The sequence below is a fragment of the Lissotriton vulgaris genome, chromosome 1_2, assembly GCF_964263255.1.
Source record: "Lissotriton vulgaris chromosome 1_2, aLisVul1.2, whole genome shotgun sequence".
NCBI lineage: Eukaryota > Metazoa > Chordata > Amphibia > Caudata > Salamandridae > Lissotriton > Lissotriton vulgaris.
Window position 1 is genome coordinate 299553318 of NC_141686.1, and position 19811 is coordinate 299573128.

Below are 19811 nucleotides of genomic sequence, written 5' to 3' on the forward strand. Positions count from 1 at the left end.
TGACTGTATATCGATGGACTCTCACAGTAGCCCTGAGGAGCGCGTTTGAACCTAAAGCTGCGGCCACCCAGAGAAAAACCGAAAAGGTCCCTACTCTCCTCAGCAATCGGAATGCTAAAGAAAGCATTCTTCAGATCGATCACTGAGAACCAGGACGCAGATGCTGGAATCAGAGTCAGTAGAGCCGTGATGTCAGGCACCACAGGGAACTGAGGAATCACAATTTTATTCACCTCCCGTAAATCGATAACAAAACGATAAACAGGAGGCTTAGATGGATCAGTGTGTTTCAAGATGGGCAGCACAGGGCTATTGCACACGTTTCCCCGAGTCTCCTAGATAACATCTTTCTCAATCAAGTCGTAGATGATTGCTAACAGCGCTCGCTCACCATCAAGGGAGATACGATACTGGGGAATACGTGGCAAACGCACATTAGATTTCAAGTGAACAACATAAGGGGAGATATCAAGCAGGCCCACGTCATTGGGACCTGCTGCCCACAAAGATGCAGGAAGAGAACTCAATTCCGGTGGAAGCTTATCGAGAGACAAGTACATAGGTGAGATGACTCTCTCACCCAAAGTAAGCTTCACTCCCGCAGGAGAACAATACAAAGTCGCATATAGTCGTTTCAGCAAATCCAAGCCCAAAAGATTTTCACCACAACCAGTAGTCAAAATCAAAGGAGCTTTCAGCTCACGCGGCCCAATTGTAAGGGGCAAAGGACGAGAAACCGATTGCTAACAGGGGCGCCGGAGAATCCAACGGAAACATTTGTTAAGCCAGACAAAGGTGCGCCAGGGAGTTTCGAATGCATGATGGAACTTTTTGCTGCACCAGTGTCCAACAGAAAAGGCTCAACTATGCCCGAGGTGGCAACTGCGACGTAAGGCCCTCTCTGATCAACCGGAACTGATACTACTCCCTCTCCTTGTCTATGGCTGTCTTAGTAATTACCGTTTTTATTTAAACAATTGGAGCCTCACCTACATGTGTACACATCCACATGCAAAACCATGCGGAATGGGGACCCCTTCTTATCAGTGTCCCCAGGGATTTGTCAATAACATAAATCCTATGGTTGGGATGTGTGTAGGTACTAAAATCACACAGGACCACAATTACCTCATCCACCAGAAAAGTGTGAAAGATAGAGAGAGTACCTCACGGTAGCACCACCCGAGGGGGTTCCCGGTTAGTAATTGCCGGTATACATCCTGCCCTTTCGAAGAAAATTAAAGACCTTTTTCTTCAGCAGATAACCCCGACCTGCCCCACCCACCTGTACTCGGTTACTTAGCGCTAGGACGCCTGCGGGTAGCTATCGCGCTTTACAAAAACCTACTCCACTCCACCCACTTCTCATCATTGGCCACTCTCTCTATGTGAAAAGACAAAAGTGCACTAAAAGAAGATGATAGTGCAAACGTGAGAATAGTGATGTGAAAAACATAAATAGTGACAAACGTTACACCACTAACACACTGTATAGTGTATCGAAAACCGATATAAAGACCCCTAACCAAACACACAAATAATATGTAAAAGTGTGGTAGGGTTGTGCTTGCTTTACCGTTTTATTCTGATGCAGCAGAACCCTACTTCTTAAAAATGGTAAGCGTGTACCATAACACTCTTTATACTCAAGCCGACATGTTTCATCGCTGAGATTTTTAGCGATTTCATCAGGGCAATGAGGGGTAGGAAATTCACAGTCTTTTCATGTAGTTGTGGACCTGTGTGGAAGATAAAAAGAAAGGCGCAGGCAAAACGCCGTTCAAACCCCTGCAGCTGGGGTATCACTGAAGCAGCTTAAAATTGGCACACAATTTGAGGTAGGTTTACCTTGAGGGTGCTACGTTAGCGCATACCAGCACCACTCATAGGGGCACCGTGTTAAGCATACACGTGTACCTGCATATGGCCGGTGAAAATCACAGCCACCTGTACATGTGGGGAGACAGAGAGCGAACAAATTCAAATTAGTGTCTCCATACATATGGCTTACTGTTGAGATATCACCCGTATGAACTTTAACCATTAGAATCTCAATCAACAAGCCCCTGTGGTCCGCTGCCCGTTCCCAGTGTGTCGGCGCAAAGCATACACCCACGAGCGAGCCAGGTAAAGTGTAAAGAGCAGCCCATGCTTAACACTCTCTCTATTCTATTAAGCAACTTTTGCGTAAACTTCAAAGTAAAGTTTCGATCGTGCACCACATTACATACGAGTGGCGGGTTCTATCTCATCACTACATTGTTGGCACCATTCAAAATTATAACGAGAGCCCCCCACGGTCAACCACCCATCCTCCTTACTGTCGCCGAGTCCCTCCGGCGCTTCCGACGATCCACGCATTGAATCACTGCCAGGATGCGGAAGTAGCCGGAGGGGACGCGACTCCGCCCACCACGTGAACGTGAGGCGCGGCCATCTTAGAATGGGTTCAGAACAGACCTGAACCTAAGCAAAGTCGGCAGTTTTCAGGCGATAAAGAGAAGCCGTATGACTATCACCCTTAGCTTATTAGCTGAAATTGGAATATGATTGGGTGTTTCTGGGTGTTTCTGCTCCGTCAATGACATCCCCCTTTCTAGTGTTTTAAACCTTAGACTGTCGGCAAGAAAAGGTAAAAATAAACATGTCTACAGGTGTATAAGTGTAGTTTAGTTCTGGAATCGATAAGTGCTTGGCAATTCAGCTCATTAATAACCAAATGTTCCCTAGACGCCAGATTTCTACCATGAGTTCCCCAGTAGTGGTGTTGGAACTGTCCCTAATATTTAGAGAGAGGTGTGCCTAGTCAGGATACATCTATGAGGGGGGTGCCTAGTCAGAATACATATATGAGGGGGGTGCAGGCTCCCTCTTGTACTGCTGTGTTGGTTACAGGCCAGGGGGTGATGGAACGTAAGCAAAAACAAAGGCTATTAACGCCTGCTGATCCTATTCCATTCGATATTTTCATTTAGTCCCTCCTGGTCAGCCTTCTCCAGAAAAATCCATTTCGCTTCTTTCCTGGCTAGAATGTTTTCCAGGTTGTGGCTCTCACCCACAACCTTCTCCAACACAGTCCACCTCAAGTTTTTGGGGTCATGTCCAGTGGCATTAAAATGTTGTACCAAGCGGGTTGTCAACTTCTGTGCTCTTATGGTGCTGAGATGCTCCTGTATTCTTATCTTTACCTTGCGAGTGGTAAGGCCGATATAGTAACGGCCACAACTGCACATGAGTCTGTAAATAACATGTGTCGTGTTGCAGTTACTAAACCTGTTAAGAAACCAGGTTTTACCCCCCGCAAAGTAACACTCTTTGCAGCTGTGGTGAACCCACACACTGAGCAGCTACCGCAAGGATAGTGTCCAGAAGGAACAGTGCTAGTTTTTGCCACGGTAGAGTTGCGGGTGTGTACCAGTTTGTCTCGCAGATTAGAGGCTCTTTTAAATGCAAAGCGTGGAATTGGCATTTTATGGTCCTTGGTATCAAGTAGCGACCAATGTTTCTTTATTATCTGCCTTATTTTGGTTGAGAGGGGGTCAAAAGTGGTGACAACAGGGAGGCACGATTGCTTCTCTTTGGTGTTGCGCTCCAATAAAGCATCACGTGGGGTGTTGAGGGCCCTCTTCTGTGCATGTTTGATCACTCTAGTTGGATATTCCCGTTGTTTTAATTTGGTGACTAACTCAGAGGATTGTTCCACAAAGGTGTCTGTGGATGAACAATTCCGCCTGTACCTGAGAAACTGGCCCACCGGGAGATTATCCCGTAGGGCCCTAGGATGGAAAGAGTGGTAATGAAGGAGGGAATTCCTATCCGTGGTCTTATGGTGTAACGTTTGTCACTATTTATGTTTTTCACATCACTATTCTCACGTTTGCACTATCATCTTCTTTTAGTGCACTTTTGTCTTTTCACATAGAGAGAGTGGCCAATGATGAGAAGTGGGTATACCGGCAATTACTAACCGGGAACCCCCTCGGGTGGTGCTACCGTGAGGTACTCTCTCTATCTTTCACACTTTTCTGGTGGATGAGGTAATTGTGGTCCTGTGTGATTTTAGTACCTACACACATCCCAACCATAGGATTTATGTTATTGACAAATCCCTGGGGACACTGATAAGAAGGGGTCCCCATTCCGCATGGTTTTGCATGTGGATGTGTACACATGTAGGTGAGGCTCCAATTGTTTAAATACTGTGTGAGTGGGGGGCTGCCTCACCTACTCCTTTCCCCCTATATCCCCTGGTGATTGTTCCTTCTTAGTAATTACCGTTGTCAGTGCCCTGATCGACGTAATAATCATCCACATTGTACTGAGCGGATCTGCCTTGCGACGATCCACGCTGATCGAAACAATTATTAGAATCAGAGGAATCATTGGAACGATCATTTTGCACACCACGACCTCTACCACGTGAGGCCTGCTGAGGACCACCACGCCCTCCTCTAGATGAATTTCCACTATTTCGATCACGCAAAACTGGACAATCGAATTTTAAATGACCCTCCCCCCTACAATAGGCACACTGATTGTACCCCAACGTAGACCTCTGCGAAGAGGAGTCATTTTGTGATTGCGACCTATTCGACTGAGACTGCGATCGATTCCGCTGTTGCGAATCATTCTGATTCGAACGTGGAGGATACGCTTGTTGCAACAACACCTTCGTTTTGAGTTCTTTCGTCTTTTTATCTGCTCGATCATTTTCTTCTTTCTTTCTATTCTCATAATATTGGGCCGTAGCCAATATCTGAGCAGAAGTGGAAACAGCCCACGCACTTTCGGAATTCCTTAACTTGTTGCTTAAGTCCGGCAACAAGTTCGACACAAATTTGTCCACAAACAATCTCTGACCTCCCTCAGTGCCCATATCCTGACCATTGTGATCGATAAATGCCTCCTCAAATCTTGTAAAGAAATCGGAGACACTTTCGTCCTTCTTTTGCATGCAGGCAGACAGTTTGTCCCAATTTACCTTCATAGCTGGCATAAGCGTTTTCATAAGAGTAATTATTCTCTGAGGAAGATCCGTAATTAACTGTTCGGGCTTAGCCCCACCAATTTGTCGTGTATCCGCCGCTATAAGAGCAGCCCAATCACCACCTAACTCTGCTGCATGATTTTCTTGACGAATTTTCGCCCAAACCGGTTGCGGAACTACGTTACCGAACAACATATCGATGTCAGCAAGATTCATGATCGTAGCATCCACTAGCTGCGACAATTCTTTATAGTACCCTGCAGGATTTTTGCGAGGGTCAGGCAAAGATTGCTTCACCTGCAAAACTTCCGATCGTTTCCATGGAAGATGTATCCACACTCTCTGGAAATGTGGCAGGATCGGTGGAGCAGCACCAGGGTTACCTGGCATCCACACTGGTGGAACTTCACGCATGGGAAACTGACCAGGCGCTGCTAGCGGTTCCTCAATGTCTTCTAAAAACAATGCCCGAGGCATTATAGAAGGACGGAAAGATAGCAACTGCTCAACAGCACGTCGAACATTGCTACCCACCATTATTCCGCTCGCAAACTGAAGCTGAAGATTAGTGAGAGCAGCCAATACATCATCAGTCGCATCGGCTGATATTTGCTCACGTAAAAGCTTGCACATTTCCTCAAACACGAACCTCTGTGTCGGTTCGTTGAATTGAGAAAACGTATCAAGCACCACACGCGGAGGATTCCTAAGGGGGTATCTAATCCAACCCATCGCCATATTATATAGCGAGTCACGTTCCCTACCACCAGGAAGCTGACTTCGTCTTTGGGGAGGATCAGAACCAGCGGACTCAAGAATCGGTCCAAGAGAAGAAAAGAGGTTAGCAGCAACAGAAGGGACACGACGTCGAGCAGATGGGGTAGAAGAGTAAGACAACGGGGTAACAAGAGAAGTGTCAGTAACAGAAGGGACAGCAGGAGTAACCAGAACAGTAGAAGCAGCGGGAGCAGGAGTATGAGGAAGTACAAGCGGGGGAGCAGTAGGGACAGGAGCAGGTAAAGGAGCAGGAACAGGTTGAGGAACGGGAACAGGTTGGGGAACAGGTACAGGAGGAACCACAGGAACTGCGGTACCCTGTGCATACGGAGGTGGTGATTTCAAGAGATAGGACAACAAGGGGTCCTCTACTACTTCCTCCTTCTTATCCGTACCCGTCGGTAAAGCGGGGTAACACTTATCGTCAGTCATGCGCTGCAATCTATCAAAGACTTCCATTTCCTTTTCCTCCTTATCTCGCTGAAACTGCTCTGCGTTTCTTACCGTTGTAACAATACCTTCTCTCTTATTACGTTTAAGCTGCTTGATTTCTCTCTGCTTGGCTTCTTTACGCCACAACCGAAAGGAATCAAACATGGCCGGCCTTGCTTTTCTCTGAAATAATTTCGCTTCAAGATTATCTAAAATCGGGGCCTCGAAACTACCATGAGGTGGCCAACTAAGGACACCATCTTTTTTAGTGTAACGAACCCAACACTCATTAAATGTGATCGGACCCAAACCATGTCTACTGTATAACTCGTAAGTTGGAGTTCCAGCCGGAGGTATCGGACACGAGTCCTCCAGCCGGGAATCCGTACCACAACCTTTAAAGCAACTGAACAAAGTACTACAGCCAGGCATCGTGCACACTAACCGAGTTTCACAAACGTCAAGGGTTACGGGATTACAATGTCCCTGCAATGAGCAAAAACCCACGGTTTTTGGCGACTGCAGACGTCAAATAGTACAACTAAGAACAAAATACCAAGAACCACAAATGCAATGGAACCATGCAACAACTAAGCACCCACAACAAAGGACTCTGGGAGCGACCCACAAATACTTAACTCAAAGATCAGTGGCGTCACCAGGAAGGCCCGTCAATCGTCTCGCTGTACCAAGGTCTACGCCAGGCGCCAAAACAGGTCTACAGTCAGGGCAGCAGTCCGTCGCAGCCGTCAGGAGGCGGGAATCCTCACGGGAAAAGTCATCGGGCCACTTGTTTCGACAACAGGATCGATGAAGCGGGTTGCACCTTCCCTCGGAGATTTCACACGAAGTTCCTCACGATCGTCGGGCTTTGGACCGGTACCGCTGATGCAGCCCCACGTTGGGCGCCAACTGAAGGACTGGGTTATTCTAAGACCCAGCGGTGCCAGGGATAACACCTGAAACCTTCGTGGGTTACCTGTTCTGGCGTACAAATAACAGAGACACGGGACACTTCCTTCGGCGTCAAAGATTCGAGGTTTATTTACTGCAGGGAATACAGAAGTCACGAGAAGTACATAGTATGTAGGTTTGCGGAGACTGATTCAAATTGTATCTGTGGATCGCTCCTTTTATACAGTTTTTGAGCATAGGATAACGTGATACACAAAGGATTACAACCTGGTTCCCATCGTAAAGATCATATGGGGTCGCTTTCATGTATTCAGGGCCCGGAACATAATTACAGTAGCATTTGGCAGTTCCCAACTGAAAAAGTACATCTTCCCACCATTAGTACATTCCGTTCGGCTGTAAACAAATCAAGGAAGAGACAGAAACAGGTGCAGAGGAAGACGAGGATAGCGAACAGATCGAAGAGGGTGTAAAAGGGGTGGTATCAGGAAACACGAGTTGCAGGCATCAAAGGGGACGTGCCTAATGAATGCACAACTGAGACAATAGACCGGCACGGCAAGATGAGCCTCGAGCGGGGCCATCTGCCTTACAGTGTCATCCCCCTTATCATAAAGACACCCTCAAAGGAACACGTGTCTTCCGCAAGAGTTTGGGAATCCCAGGGTCGCGAAGCGGACAGCGTCCGTTCGCTGGCTACTTGAGGGCAAGAAACAAAATGGATGCCGTATCTAAGATGGAACCCATGGGTTCAGATGAAGAAACCCACGAAACAAACGAACGGTTTAGGCTAGCACAGCGAAAACGCGTACACCCACTAAACTCGTCATTTGCGGCTCATAGATACCAGACTCGACCATATTCGTACGAGTCGAAACACCGCTTACAATTGTCACGGAACCTCAGCACTTGTAGCTCTGTTGTGAGTGGGGATCAAGGCCTCTGTATTTGTTGCTACTATGAGAAAGCACGCTTGCACTTGTAGCTCTGTTTTGAGCAGGGATCAAGGCCTTTCTATTTGTTGCTACTTTGAGGAAGCACGTTTGCCCTTGTAGCTCTGTTGTGAGTAGGGATAAAGGCCTCTGTATTTGTTGCTACTTTGAGAAAGCACGCTTGCACTTGTAGCTCTGTTGTGAGCAGGGATCAAAGCCTCTGTATTTGTTGCTACTTTGAGAAAGCACGCCTGCACTTGTAGCTCTGTTGTGAGCAGGGATCAAGGCTTCTGTATTTGTTGCTACTTTGAGAAAGCACGCTTGCACTTGTAGCTCTGTTGTGAGCAGGGATCAAAGCCTCTGTATTTGTTGCTACTTTGAGAAAGCACGCTTGCACTTGTAGCTCTGTTGTGAGCAGGGATCAAGGCCTCTGTATTTGTTGCTACTTTGAGAAAGCACGCTTGTACTTGTAGCTCTGTTGTGAGCAGGGATCAAGGGCTCTCTATTTGTTGGTACTTTTTGAAAGTACGCTTGCACTTGTAGCTCTGTTGTGAGCAGGGATCAAGGCCTCTGTATTTGTTGCTACTTTGATAAAGCACGCTTGCACCTGTAGCTCTGTTGTGAGCAGGGATCAAGGCCTCTCTATTTGTTGCTACTTTGAGGAAGCACGCTTGCACTTGTAGCTCTGTTGTGAGCAGGGATCAAGGCCTCTTTATTTGTTGGTACTTTGAGAAAGCATGCTTGCACTTGTAGCTCTGTTGTGAGCAGGGATTAAGGCCTCTGTATTTGTTGCGACCATGAGAAAGCATGCTTGCACTTATTGCTAGGCAGGGCACTCTTGTGCCAGTTGCTGCAGGTGGTGAGCTTGAACATGTTGCTGCCAAGATAACACCCTCCTTCATCTTCTTCTAGATAAGTACTCTTTTTCTGGTTGCTGCAACAAGGGTACGCTTGCACCTATTCCTACTGGGTGTGGGTGGTTGTTGTTACTTTCAGTAAGCACCCTAGCACTTGTTGCTGTAGAATGAGCACTTTTTACTGCATTTGAGCATCCTTGCACTTGTTGCCGGTGGAGCACACTCTCACTTGATGCTGCCATGGAAGCACCCTTGCACTTGTTACTGCCGGGAAGCACCTTTTTCAGTTGTTGCTACCAGATGAGCACCCTTTGATTTGTTGTTTCCATGGCAGTAACTTTGCATTTCTTGCTGCCGGGGCCTCCTTTGCACTTATTGTTGCTTGAGGGCACCTTTGCATTTCTTGCTTCTTGAGGGAACATTACATTTGTTACTGACATCCTTCACTTGTTGCTGCTGGAGAAGCAGCTTTGGATTATTGCTGCAGGGACATCCTTGCACTTGTGTCTGCAAACGGCGCACCACCGCCTTTGCTGCTGCCAGTAAACTCCACCTGCACTGTTGTGGGATTACCCTTGCACTTGTTACTGTTGTGGAGGCACCCTTGTACTTATTACTGCTGGGGAAGCACCTTTTCACTTGTTGCTACCAGAGGAGCACCCTTTCATTTGCTGTTGCCACGGCGGTAACTGTGCATTTGTTGCTGCCGGGCCTCCTTTGTGCTTATTGCTGCTCAAGAGCACCTTTGCATCTCTTGCTGCCAAGGACAACTTTGCACTTGTTTTTGCAGCTGGCGCACCCTGGCTGTTGTTGCCGCCAGGAAACCCCACTTGCACTGCCATGGGATTACCCTTGCAATTGTTACTGCTGTGGAAGCACTCTTGCAATTGTTTCTTTCTGTGGAGCACCATTGCACATGTTGCTGCTGGTAACCACCCTTGTAATTATTGTTGGGGTGATGGAAGCACCCTTTTCACCTGTTTCTTCCAGGGAGCTCCTGCATACTTTCTGCTGCTGGAGGAAGCTCCTTGCACTTGTTTCTGCTGAGGGATGACCTAGGCACTTGTTGTACGAAGTGCACCTTTGTGTTTGTTGGTGTTGGCGAAGTAATCTTACTCTTATTGGTGGGATACTTCCTTGCACTTGTTTCTGTAGGCGGAGCACCCTTGCTTTTGTTGCTGCTGGGAAACCCCATGTGCACTGCCATGGGATTATCCTTTCAATTGTTACTGCTGTGGAAGCACTCTTGCAATTGTTTCTTCCTGTGGAGCACCATTGCACATGTTGCTGCAGGTGAGAACCCTTGTAATTATTGGTGGGGTGATAGAAGCACCCTTTTCACCCTTTTCTTCCAGGGAGCTCCCATGTACTTTCTGCTCCTGGAGGAACCTCCTTGCACTTGTTTCTGCTGAGGGATGACCCATGCACTTATTGTTGCACAAAGTGCATCTTTGTGTTTTCTGGTGTTGGCGAAGTAATCTTACTCTTATTAGTGGGATACTTCCTTGCACTTGCTGCGGTTGGAGATGGACCTTTGCACTTGTTGTTGCACCTTGGGGTTTGCTGTTGTTGGCGAAGCACTATTGCTCTTGTTATTGCTGGGATACTTCCTTGCACTTGTTGCTGCTGGGGGAAGGACCTCTGCAATTGTTGTTGCATGTTTGCTGGTGTGGGGGAAGCACCCTTGCTCTTGTTATTGGTGGGGCACTTCCTTGCACTTGCTGCTGCTGGGGAAAGGACCTTTGCACTTGATGTTGCACCTTTGCTTTTGCTGGGGTTGGTGAAGCACCCTTGCTCTTGTTATTGGCGGGATATTTTCTTGCACTTGCTGCTGCTGCAGGAAGGACCTCTGCACTCGTGGTTGCACCTTTACGTTTGCTGGTGTTGGTGAAGCATACTTGCTCTTGTTATTGGTGGGGTACTTCCTTGTACTTGCTGCTGCTGGGGAAAGGACCTCTGCACTTGTGGTTGCACCTTTGCGTTTGCTGGTGTTGGTGAAGCACCCTTGCTCTTGTTATTGCTGGGATACTTTCTAGCACTTGTTGCTGCTGGGGCGAGACCTCTGCACTTTTTGTTGCATGTTTGTTGGTGTTGGTGAAGCACCCTTGCTCTTGTTATTGGTGGGATACTTCCTTGCACTTGCTGCTGCTGGGGATAGGACCTCTGCACTTGATGTTGCACATTTGCTTTTGCTGGGGTTGGTGAAGCACCCTTGCTCTTGTTATTGGTGGGATATTTTCTTGCAATTGCTGCTGCTGCAGGAAGGACCTCTGCACTTGTGGTTGCACCTTTGCGTTTGTTGGTGTTGGTGAAGCACCCTTGCTCTTCTTATTGCTGGGATACTTTCCAGCACTTGTTGCTGTTCGGGGAAGGACCTCTGCACTTTATGTTGCATGTTTGCTGGTGTTGGTGAAGCACCCTTGTTCTTGTAATTGGTGGGATACTTCCTTGCACTTGCTGCTGCTGGGGGTAGGACCTCTGCACTTGTTGTTGCACGTTTGCTGGTGTTGGTGAAGCACCCGTGCTCTTGTTATTGGTGGGGTACTACTTCCTTGCACTTGCTGCTGCTGGGGAAAGGACCATGGCACTTGATGTTGCACCTTTGCTTTTGCTGGGGTTGGTGAAGCACCCTTGCTCTTGTTATTGGTGGGATACTTCCTAGCACTTGCTACGGTTGGGGGAAGGACCTCTGCACTTGTGGTTGCACCTTTGCGTTTGCTGGTGTTGGTGAAGCACCATTGCTCTTGTTATTGCTGGGATATTTTCTAGCACTTGTTGCTGCTGGGAGAAGGACCTCTGCACTTTTTGTTGCATGTTTGCTGGTGTTGGTGAAGCACCCTTGCTCTTGTAATTGGTGGGATACTTCCTTGCACTTGCTGCTGCTGGGGGTAGGACCTCTGCACTTGTTGTTGAGCGTTTGCTGGTGTTGGTGAAGCACCCGTGCTCTTGTTATTGGTGGGGTACTACTTCCTTGCACTTGCTGCTGCTGGGGAAAGGACCATGGCACTTGATGTTGCACCTTTGCTTTTGCTGGGGTTGGTGAAGCACCCTTGCTCTTGTTATTGGTGGGATACTTCCTAGCACTTGCTACGGTTGGGGGAAGGACCTCTGCACTTGTGGTTGCACCTTTGCGTTTGCTGGTGTTGGTGAAGCACCCTTGCTCTTGTTATTGCTGGGATATTTTCTAGCACTTGTTGCTGCTGGGAGAAGGACCTCTGCACTTTTTGTTGCATGTTTGCTGGTGTTGGTGAAGCACCCTTGCTCTTGTAATTGGTGGGATACTTCCTTGCACTTGCTGCTGCTGGGGGTAGGACCTCTGCACTTGTTGTTGAGCGTTTGCTGGTGTTGGTGAAGCACCCGTGCTCTTGTTATTGGTGGGGTACTACTTCCTTGCACTTGCTGCTGCTGGGGGTAGGACCTCTGCACTTGTTGTTGAGCGTTTGCTGGTGTTGGTGAAGCACCCGTGCTCTTGTTATTGGTGGGGTACTACTTCCTTGCACTTGCTGCTGCTGGGGAAAGGACCATGGCACTTGATGTTGCACCTTTGCTTTTGCTGGGGTTGGTGAAGCGCCCTTGCTCTTGTTATTGGTGGGATACTTCCTAGCAATTGCCGCTGCTGCGGGAAGGACCTCTGCACTTGTGTTTGCCACTTTGTGTTTGCTGTTGTTGGTGAAGCACCTTTGCTCTTGTTATTGCAGGGATACTTCCTAGCACTTGTTGCTGCTGGGGGAAGGACCTCTGCACTTGTTGTTGCACGTTTGCTGTTGTTGGTGAAGCACCTTTGCTCTTGTTATTGGTGGGATACTTCCTTGCACTTACTTCTGCTGGGGGTAGGACCTCTACACTTGTTGTTGCCCCTTGCACTTGCTGCTGTTGGGGAAGGATGTTTGCAATTGTTCCACTTTTGCATTTGCTGGTGTTGGCGAAGCACTCTTGCTCTTGTTATTGCGGGATAGTTACTTGCACTTGCTGCTGGCAGGAAGTTCAATTGCTCTTGTTGCTGGCAGAGAAGTATCCTTGCACGTGTTGCTGCTGGGGGGGACACCATCGCACTAGTTTCTGCTGGGTGAGCACCTTTGCACTTGTTGATGTGAGGGAAATACACTTTCACTTGTTGCTGATAGGGGAAATCTCTGCATTTGTTGCTTCCACAGAGCACCTTGCACTTGTTGCTGCTGGGGGATACCTTTGCATTGGTAGCTGTTGGGGTTATTCTTGCACTTGTTGATGCTGGTGGGGTGCCCTTCCATTTCTTGCTGCCAAGGCTGAACATTTGCCCTCGGTGCTTGTGAGGTGCACCCTTGTACTTGTCGCAGCTCTGACGAGGAAGCACTATTGTGTTTGTTGTTGCCGGTGGAGTAGCCTAGTGTTTGTTGCTGCAGGGAGCACCTTGGCACTTATTGCTGCTGTGGGAAAAACCTTGAAATTGTTGCTACCCTATAATTCTTGCTGCTGATGAGGGACGCTTTCACTTCTTGCTAGTGGGGAGGAGAATCCTTTCACTTGGGTTTTTTCTAGGGAGCACCCTTGCACATGCTGCCGCTAGGGGAGTTCCCCTGCACTTGTTGCTGCTCGGGGAGCCCCCTTGCACTTGTTGCTGCTAGGTTAGCTCCCTTGCACATGTTGCTGCTAGGGCGGCTCCCCTGCACTTGTTGCTGCTAGGGGATCTCCCCTGCACTTGCTGCTCTTAGGGGAGCTCCCCAGGACTTGTTGCTGCTAGGGGAGCTCCCTTGCACTTATTGCTTCTAGGGGAGCCTCCCTGCACTTGTTGCTGCTATGGGAGCACCCCTGCACCAGTTGCTTCTCGGAGCACCCCTGCTCTTGCTGCCGCTAGGGGAGCTCCCCGTCACTTGTTGCTGCAATAGGAGCACCCCTACACCAGTTGCTTCTAGGGGAACCCTCCTGCACTTTTTGCTGCTAGGGGAGCACCCTTGCACTTGTTGCTTCTACGGGAGCTCCCCTGCACTTGTTTATGCCAGGGGAGCTCCCTTGAACATGCTGCTGCTAGGAGAGCTTCCTTGCACATGTTGCTGCTATGGGAGCACCCCTACACTTGTTGCTTCTAGGGGAGCTCCCTTGCACTTGTTGCTTCTACGGGAGCTCCCCTGCACTTGTTTATGCCAGGGGAGCTTCCTTGCACATGTTGCTGCTAGGGGAGCTCCCCTGCACTTGTTGCTGCTGTGGATTACGCTTGCACCTGCTGCTGCCAGCGGAGCTCACTTGTGATTGTTGCTCTGTGCAGGGAATGAAGAATTAATCATTCACTTTTGTGTGCATCCGTACAGGGAGCTGACTAGTGAGTAAAAGTGAAAGTGAGGTTGTGCAAAGGCATACGTTGCAAAATAGCATGAGGCATGATGTCTATGTGCAGATGTTTGTGGTGAAAACGAGAACAAAGATTTAAAGGGAAACATGTTCTGATGGTGACATTATTAAATGTAATTGTATTATTATGTTTACAGCAGGTTTGAAACCAGTCAAAAAACAAATACTTCCCAAAGGCTATATCCAAATAAAATATATAAAATTGGACATACGAGAATTAAAAATTGTGTAATCTCGTGCAAAAAGCTCATTTTATCACATATTCTGATTATATACATTTATTAAAAAATCGAGACATTAAATATAGACATGAAAATTAACACACTTCACATAACATAAAGCATCACAGGAAGAACTAAAATAAGACACATCAATAAGTCTATATTAAAATAAAATATTTAAAATACGTCAACACGTTTCAGTAGATTTAACGGTTGCCTCCATCTTCTGCAGGACTACAAATTGTTCCACACATCTCCTGGTTAACCAAATATGAATCATACCAATTTGCAGATACATCAATTACAAAAAAAATAAAAAATGTAGAACTCCCACTGAAGGTCTTTGAATTTCCATTCAATATTTGTCTTTACAGCCTCAATCTGTTCCTTGATTATATTTAATTTAGTGATTTTTTAATAAACGAATATATTTAGCATATGCGATAAAATAACTTTTTGCTCAGGATTAGACAGTTTTGTTACATTTGTATAAGTAGTGTTTTATATACTTTGTTTAAATATAGCCTTGGGGAAGTATTTGTTATTTTTCTGGTTTCTAACCCTGTCCCCTTGCTTCTGAGGGGCTCACTCTCTTTCTGATTCTTGGTTTCAGCAGGTTTAAAACAAAAATACCACATGTGAGTGAAGGCAAAAAATACGAGAGTGAGGCGGGAGACAGAAATAGGTCATTGGTGTCACAGGGGCTGAAAGAGACACAGTGGCATGCCACAAAGAGCTGATGTGTGTGATGACAAAGACGTCTGTGGCCCTAATGACAAGTAAACACTTAACTCAGATGAGGCCCCTGAGAGCAGCTAAAGGCTCCATCAGAAGTATGATAGATCAGCTTTCACCCAAACAATGTGTCTACTTAAAGCATCCGAAATCTCCAGGTAAAAGTGTAGGCCAAAATGACCAATCAGGACAGTGTGCCAAACTTGTAAGGGGCTGGATTTTATATTTATGTGTCCAATTTATAACTTAAAGTATGAAGGTGCACGTGGAGTAAGAATAGTAAAGACACACTAGATCACAATCAATAGTTCATGTGTGTGTGTTTTTGTGTGTGGGGAAGGATGGAGGAATAGCTTCTCTTCCAATCCTCTCTTGCCACATTTCACCTTTTTGACAGTGTTTCTTTAAGCCCTCCCCTTTCTTTGAGAGTCCTTTCATGTGTTTTGTTTCATCACCTGTTTCCTTCTCTTAATTCCCACCTCCATCCTCTTCCCTGCAGTAATCCTTGCCATGCTCTACGAGGACAAGGAGCGCCAAGACTTCGTCTTCACCATCTACCACTGGTGGCAGGCCATGGCCATCTTCATCGTGTATCTCTGGGCCAGTCTGCCCATGAGGGTAAGTGCCTCAAAGATCACCCCAAACCTTCTGAGCTTCTCGAGGAGTTTCTAGCTGGAGTAGGGGGCTTCACAATTACCTTGAGTTCTGGAGGGCTGCTGAGACCTGGCTGCGTCCAAAGACCTGGTCCAGCAAGGGTCAAGCGAGAAGAAGCCTCCTATCCCCCAGGGTGACTCCCTCTGCTTCACTTCATACAGTAACACAGATACAAGTATGCTGCAACGCATCTCCTGCACCGTGGCTGGAGCACACCTGCACAACTCACACAAGACACTGAAAGCACAGCTCCCACTGCAAACACACACTCAGCCAAGAATGCACAGCAAACAGGACAGCCTCCTACAGGCCCATCCAGGAAGGCAGACCCATGGTCTGAAGTGCTAAATAAATTATACAATATAATACCTCACCAGTGATATCATTGATGACATCACATATGACTATGACAGTCAGAAACTGAAAGAAGAAATAGGAGATCACAGAATGTACTCAATGTTTTATGGTACGCTATCTATGAAGTAACGGGGAGGTTGACAGTTCAGGTAATGCACGTTTATGTTGTAGTCAGTGTTGACCCCATCAACTTAATTATTTCTTTCCAGCAACCGGAAATATATTTATATATATAAATGTATTTATACGGTATGCAAATTAACCTTGGTCTTGGTTCTCTAGGAACGGTTCTGCCTAAACTACTTAGACAACATCCCCCTGCCGGGAACAGAAGCGACTCCAGACCAGTTTACATCTAATTATGCCTCGTCTGCGAGTTTTGTCGCTATACGCACAGGAGCCATGGCTGGGCACCCCGGTACAGTTAGAGCATCCATTGCAACCAATAACATGTGATTGAAGCAATGCTTAAATTAATGCCATGCCACTGGCCAATCACTCAGGCTGCACCTCAGCCTGTCATGTTTCACCCATTATGACACTCTAGACAGAGACATTCCATATGCAAATCCGAATTGGTCCTTCTCCAATAGGAACAGTGCAGCCTGATGAGCCGGGCTGGGTCTACTCCAGACACAAACAACCATAGACCAGTTTCGGCCTGCCTATGCCTCGAATGTTTAGGCTTAGCTTGAGCCCTGTGGCACCGTGAGCAGGAGACCCACACCTGGGTGCAAAAGAGCTAAGACTCAACAATCACTCCTTTGGGTATTAGTATTAAAAACATGTAGTTCTTTTGAATCCAGTCTTTCTTTTGATTCCTGACTTGAGTTTGAGGGACTGTCCTTCAACACCAGACCCTCCCAGACCTACAGATGCGTTGTTGTTCGACTGAGAGTGTCGCGTTCATCATTAACCTGGTTCTTTCTGCTTCCCTCCCTCACAGGCCAAGCTGGCCATCCTGCTGGTCGTCCTGCTGGTCTCCACCCTTTCCTACCTGTGGATGGAACACAAGATCTCTCGCAACGTCCGCCCTCGCATCCCCAAAATTCCTAAACCGCGCCATAAGGTCAAAGGTTACCGCTACCTGGAGGATGAGAACTCTGACGAGTCTGGCTCCGAGCATTCGGACGAGGCCAGCGAGGAAGGCTCCAATGAAGATGAAGAGGAGGAGGACGAGAAAGAAGAGGCTGGTGAAGGAAGTCAGGAAGATGTTAGGGGAGCCGGCCATATTGGGAACAGAGGGGGTAAGAGGAGGGAGCCACGGCGGAGGCGGAGACAGAACCAAAATAACCACAGCTATGAGCAGGCTGTGGAGGAGGAGTAGGGCTTTGAATGTGGCTGGTCAGCAGATGATGCGCATGACCCCACACCCACCTCCTGTGAAGGGAGACGAGGTGTCTTATGAGCCGAAACAGTTACATCGCACTAGATGTTATGTTATCCCGATTTCTATAGCGCACTACTACCCTTAGGTGTCTAGGCGCTTGACGCTAGATGAGAGGCTGCCTTGGTTTGGGATCCAAATTATCCTCAAGAGTCTGTAAATAGTGTTGTAGAAGCCAGGATGGTACATAGGTCTACCCTCGCTCTGCTGCTTTCCAGCTAGGTTTGCTCTATATAAATACACACACATACACCTGTGATCCTCTGCACCACAGAGTGTGTGAAGAGAAGACCATGACCAATACCAGAGACATCCCAGCTCTGGAGACAGGCAATGCAGAGCCTAAAGGAGGAGCATCATGTGTTTTACAAGGAAATGGCTCCTGTGCCCCAAATGTACATGGTGCATCTTGCCTTGCTCGGTTAGTGGGAAGGCAGGCATGTTTTTCTCTTTGAGCCAACCAGCTTTCCTTGGTCTTATTCCATTCAAATAAACATTAAAGGGATCTCCCGCTTGCTGCAGCCATTGAAGCTCTTTCTTACTTGCGTCGTCCACTGAAGGACATGTTTTCTGCGGCAATTGGAGGTGTTGCCCGTCTCCAGCAATCTCAAGGCAGCGTCCTCTTCATCTCTCATAGGAAGGGCCACCGGAAATATGCGATTCTGCAGCGATCTTCGCATAATTATAGATTTGCTGTGTGTGCCACATAATCCCATCATCAGCCTCATGATCTCCGGATTTTAACAAAAAATAAATTGTTTCTAGCTCAGACGATTTAAAAGTTTCTCAAAGTGCAGCGACATGTGTTGCCATGAGGTGGAAGGCCCTTTGCTAAGCTGAGCTGGTCACCTTTCTGTTGATTATTGCTATATTTTGGTATTAAACTGGTACTAAGGAGGTGCAACCAATGCCCAGACAGTGCCTACCATGTTTAAAATTGACAAAATAATGAAGTATTACTGTTACAAAATGTGCTGCATTCTGCCGCATAATTTGCCTTTTCTTGCTGCATAATTTACTCATCCCTGCCGCATAATTTGGCACTCTCCTGCTGCATATTTCCAGTGGCCTTGCTCATTGGTCCTCCAGTACCTCAGTCTCTTGGAGTTCTCTCCTCCCTGCTCCCTACCCCTACATCAGAACTTCTCTCCCTCTGTGAAGCTACAGAGGTCCTCTTCCTCTCGCCGCCCTCCCCCAGAGACCTCTCCATCTCTGTTTCTTTAAGACAGGCCTGTCCTATCTCTTTATATGCAGAGTTCTCTGTCCCGACAGCAGAATCTCCGCAGTCTGAAAATACTATTTATAAAATGAAAATTCTTAGGGCCCGATTCACAGAATGAATTTAAGACTCAATCCTAAACTTACTACTATTTTGGTATTCACAGAATGCACTTACTACTTTTGGCATTCACAGAATGAACTTACTACTTTTGGCATTCACAGAAGTTTAGGATTTTGTCTTAAGTCTGTCTTAAGTCTGTCCTAAGTTTGTCTTAAGACACGCTTAAGACAAAATCCTAAATTCTGTGAATACCAAAGTAGTAAATTCATTCTGTGAATACCAAAATAGTAGTAAGTTTAGGATTGAGTCTTAAGTTCATTCTGTGAATCGGGCCCCATGTTTATGAATACCAAACAATAGTAAACGTACACAAAAATGTAAGATCACCTTTGTGAATCAGAACCTCAGTGGGATGTGAGGTTCTAGAGCCCGGTCCACGCTGGCGGACCCGGCCTATGCTTGGAGGTCTCTGCTGACAGGGTATGTCATTGTGTTTCTATAGCACCTTTAAAAATACATTTCAGACGTTTCATGATTAAGATTTTTTGGATACACTGAATTTCTAAATATTTTTAAAAGCCGTCGTTTGCCTTATACTGTACTTTGTTGTTAATCTTCCTGTAGTGGGAGAAGCTTTGAATGTTTCAAGAAAAATCATTGTAGTAAAAAAATGATGCTTAATGTGAATTCATGGAAGGGAATGGCATCAAATAAATTCATATAAAAATATCACGTTTGGTGTATTTTGTTTCCAGAATCTGGTACAAGTGGGTATTTTTTGTTAGGTTCCTCTGTGGAAATGGAAAGTGGTCTCCACTGCTAAAAATAATTAAAGAACGCCTAACCTGTAGGTTCCCTCAAAAGGACATTTGGAACAAAAGCTCACATCTTGCAAACAATTCCCTGAATTGTTTCATGCAGTTTTTAGCTTTGACACCTCTGACTTTCTT

General features: G+C 46.9%; 1 protein-coding gene across 1 annotated transcript in view; it reads left to right on the plus strand.

Moving 5' to 3' along the window:
- Nucleotides 1-19590, plus strand: part of UNC93B1 (unc-93B1 regulator of TLR signaling) — a 170951-nt gene extending 151361 nt beyond the window's left edge. Inside the window, exons 11-12 of the mRNA XM_086953294.1 lie at nt 15681-15799; nt 17139-19590. Coding sequence (XP_086809420.1) covers nt 15681-15799; nt 17139-17519 — 500 coding nt within the window. The 3' untranslated portion in view covers nt 17520-19590. The remainder of the gene's footprint in view (nt 1-15680; nt 15800-17138) is intronic.
- Nucleotides 19591-19811: the final 221 nt, after the last annotated feature.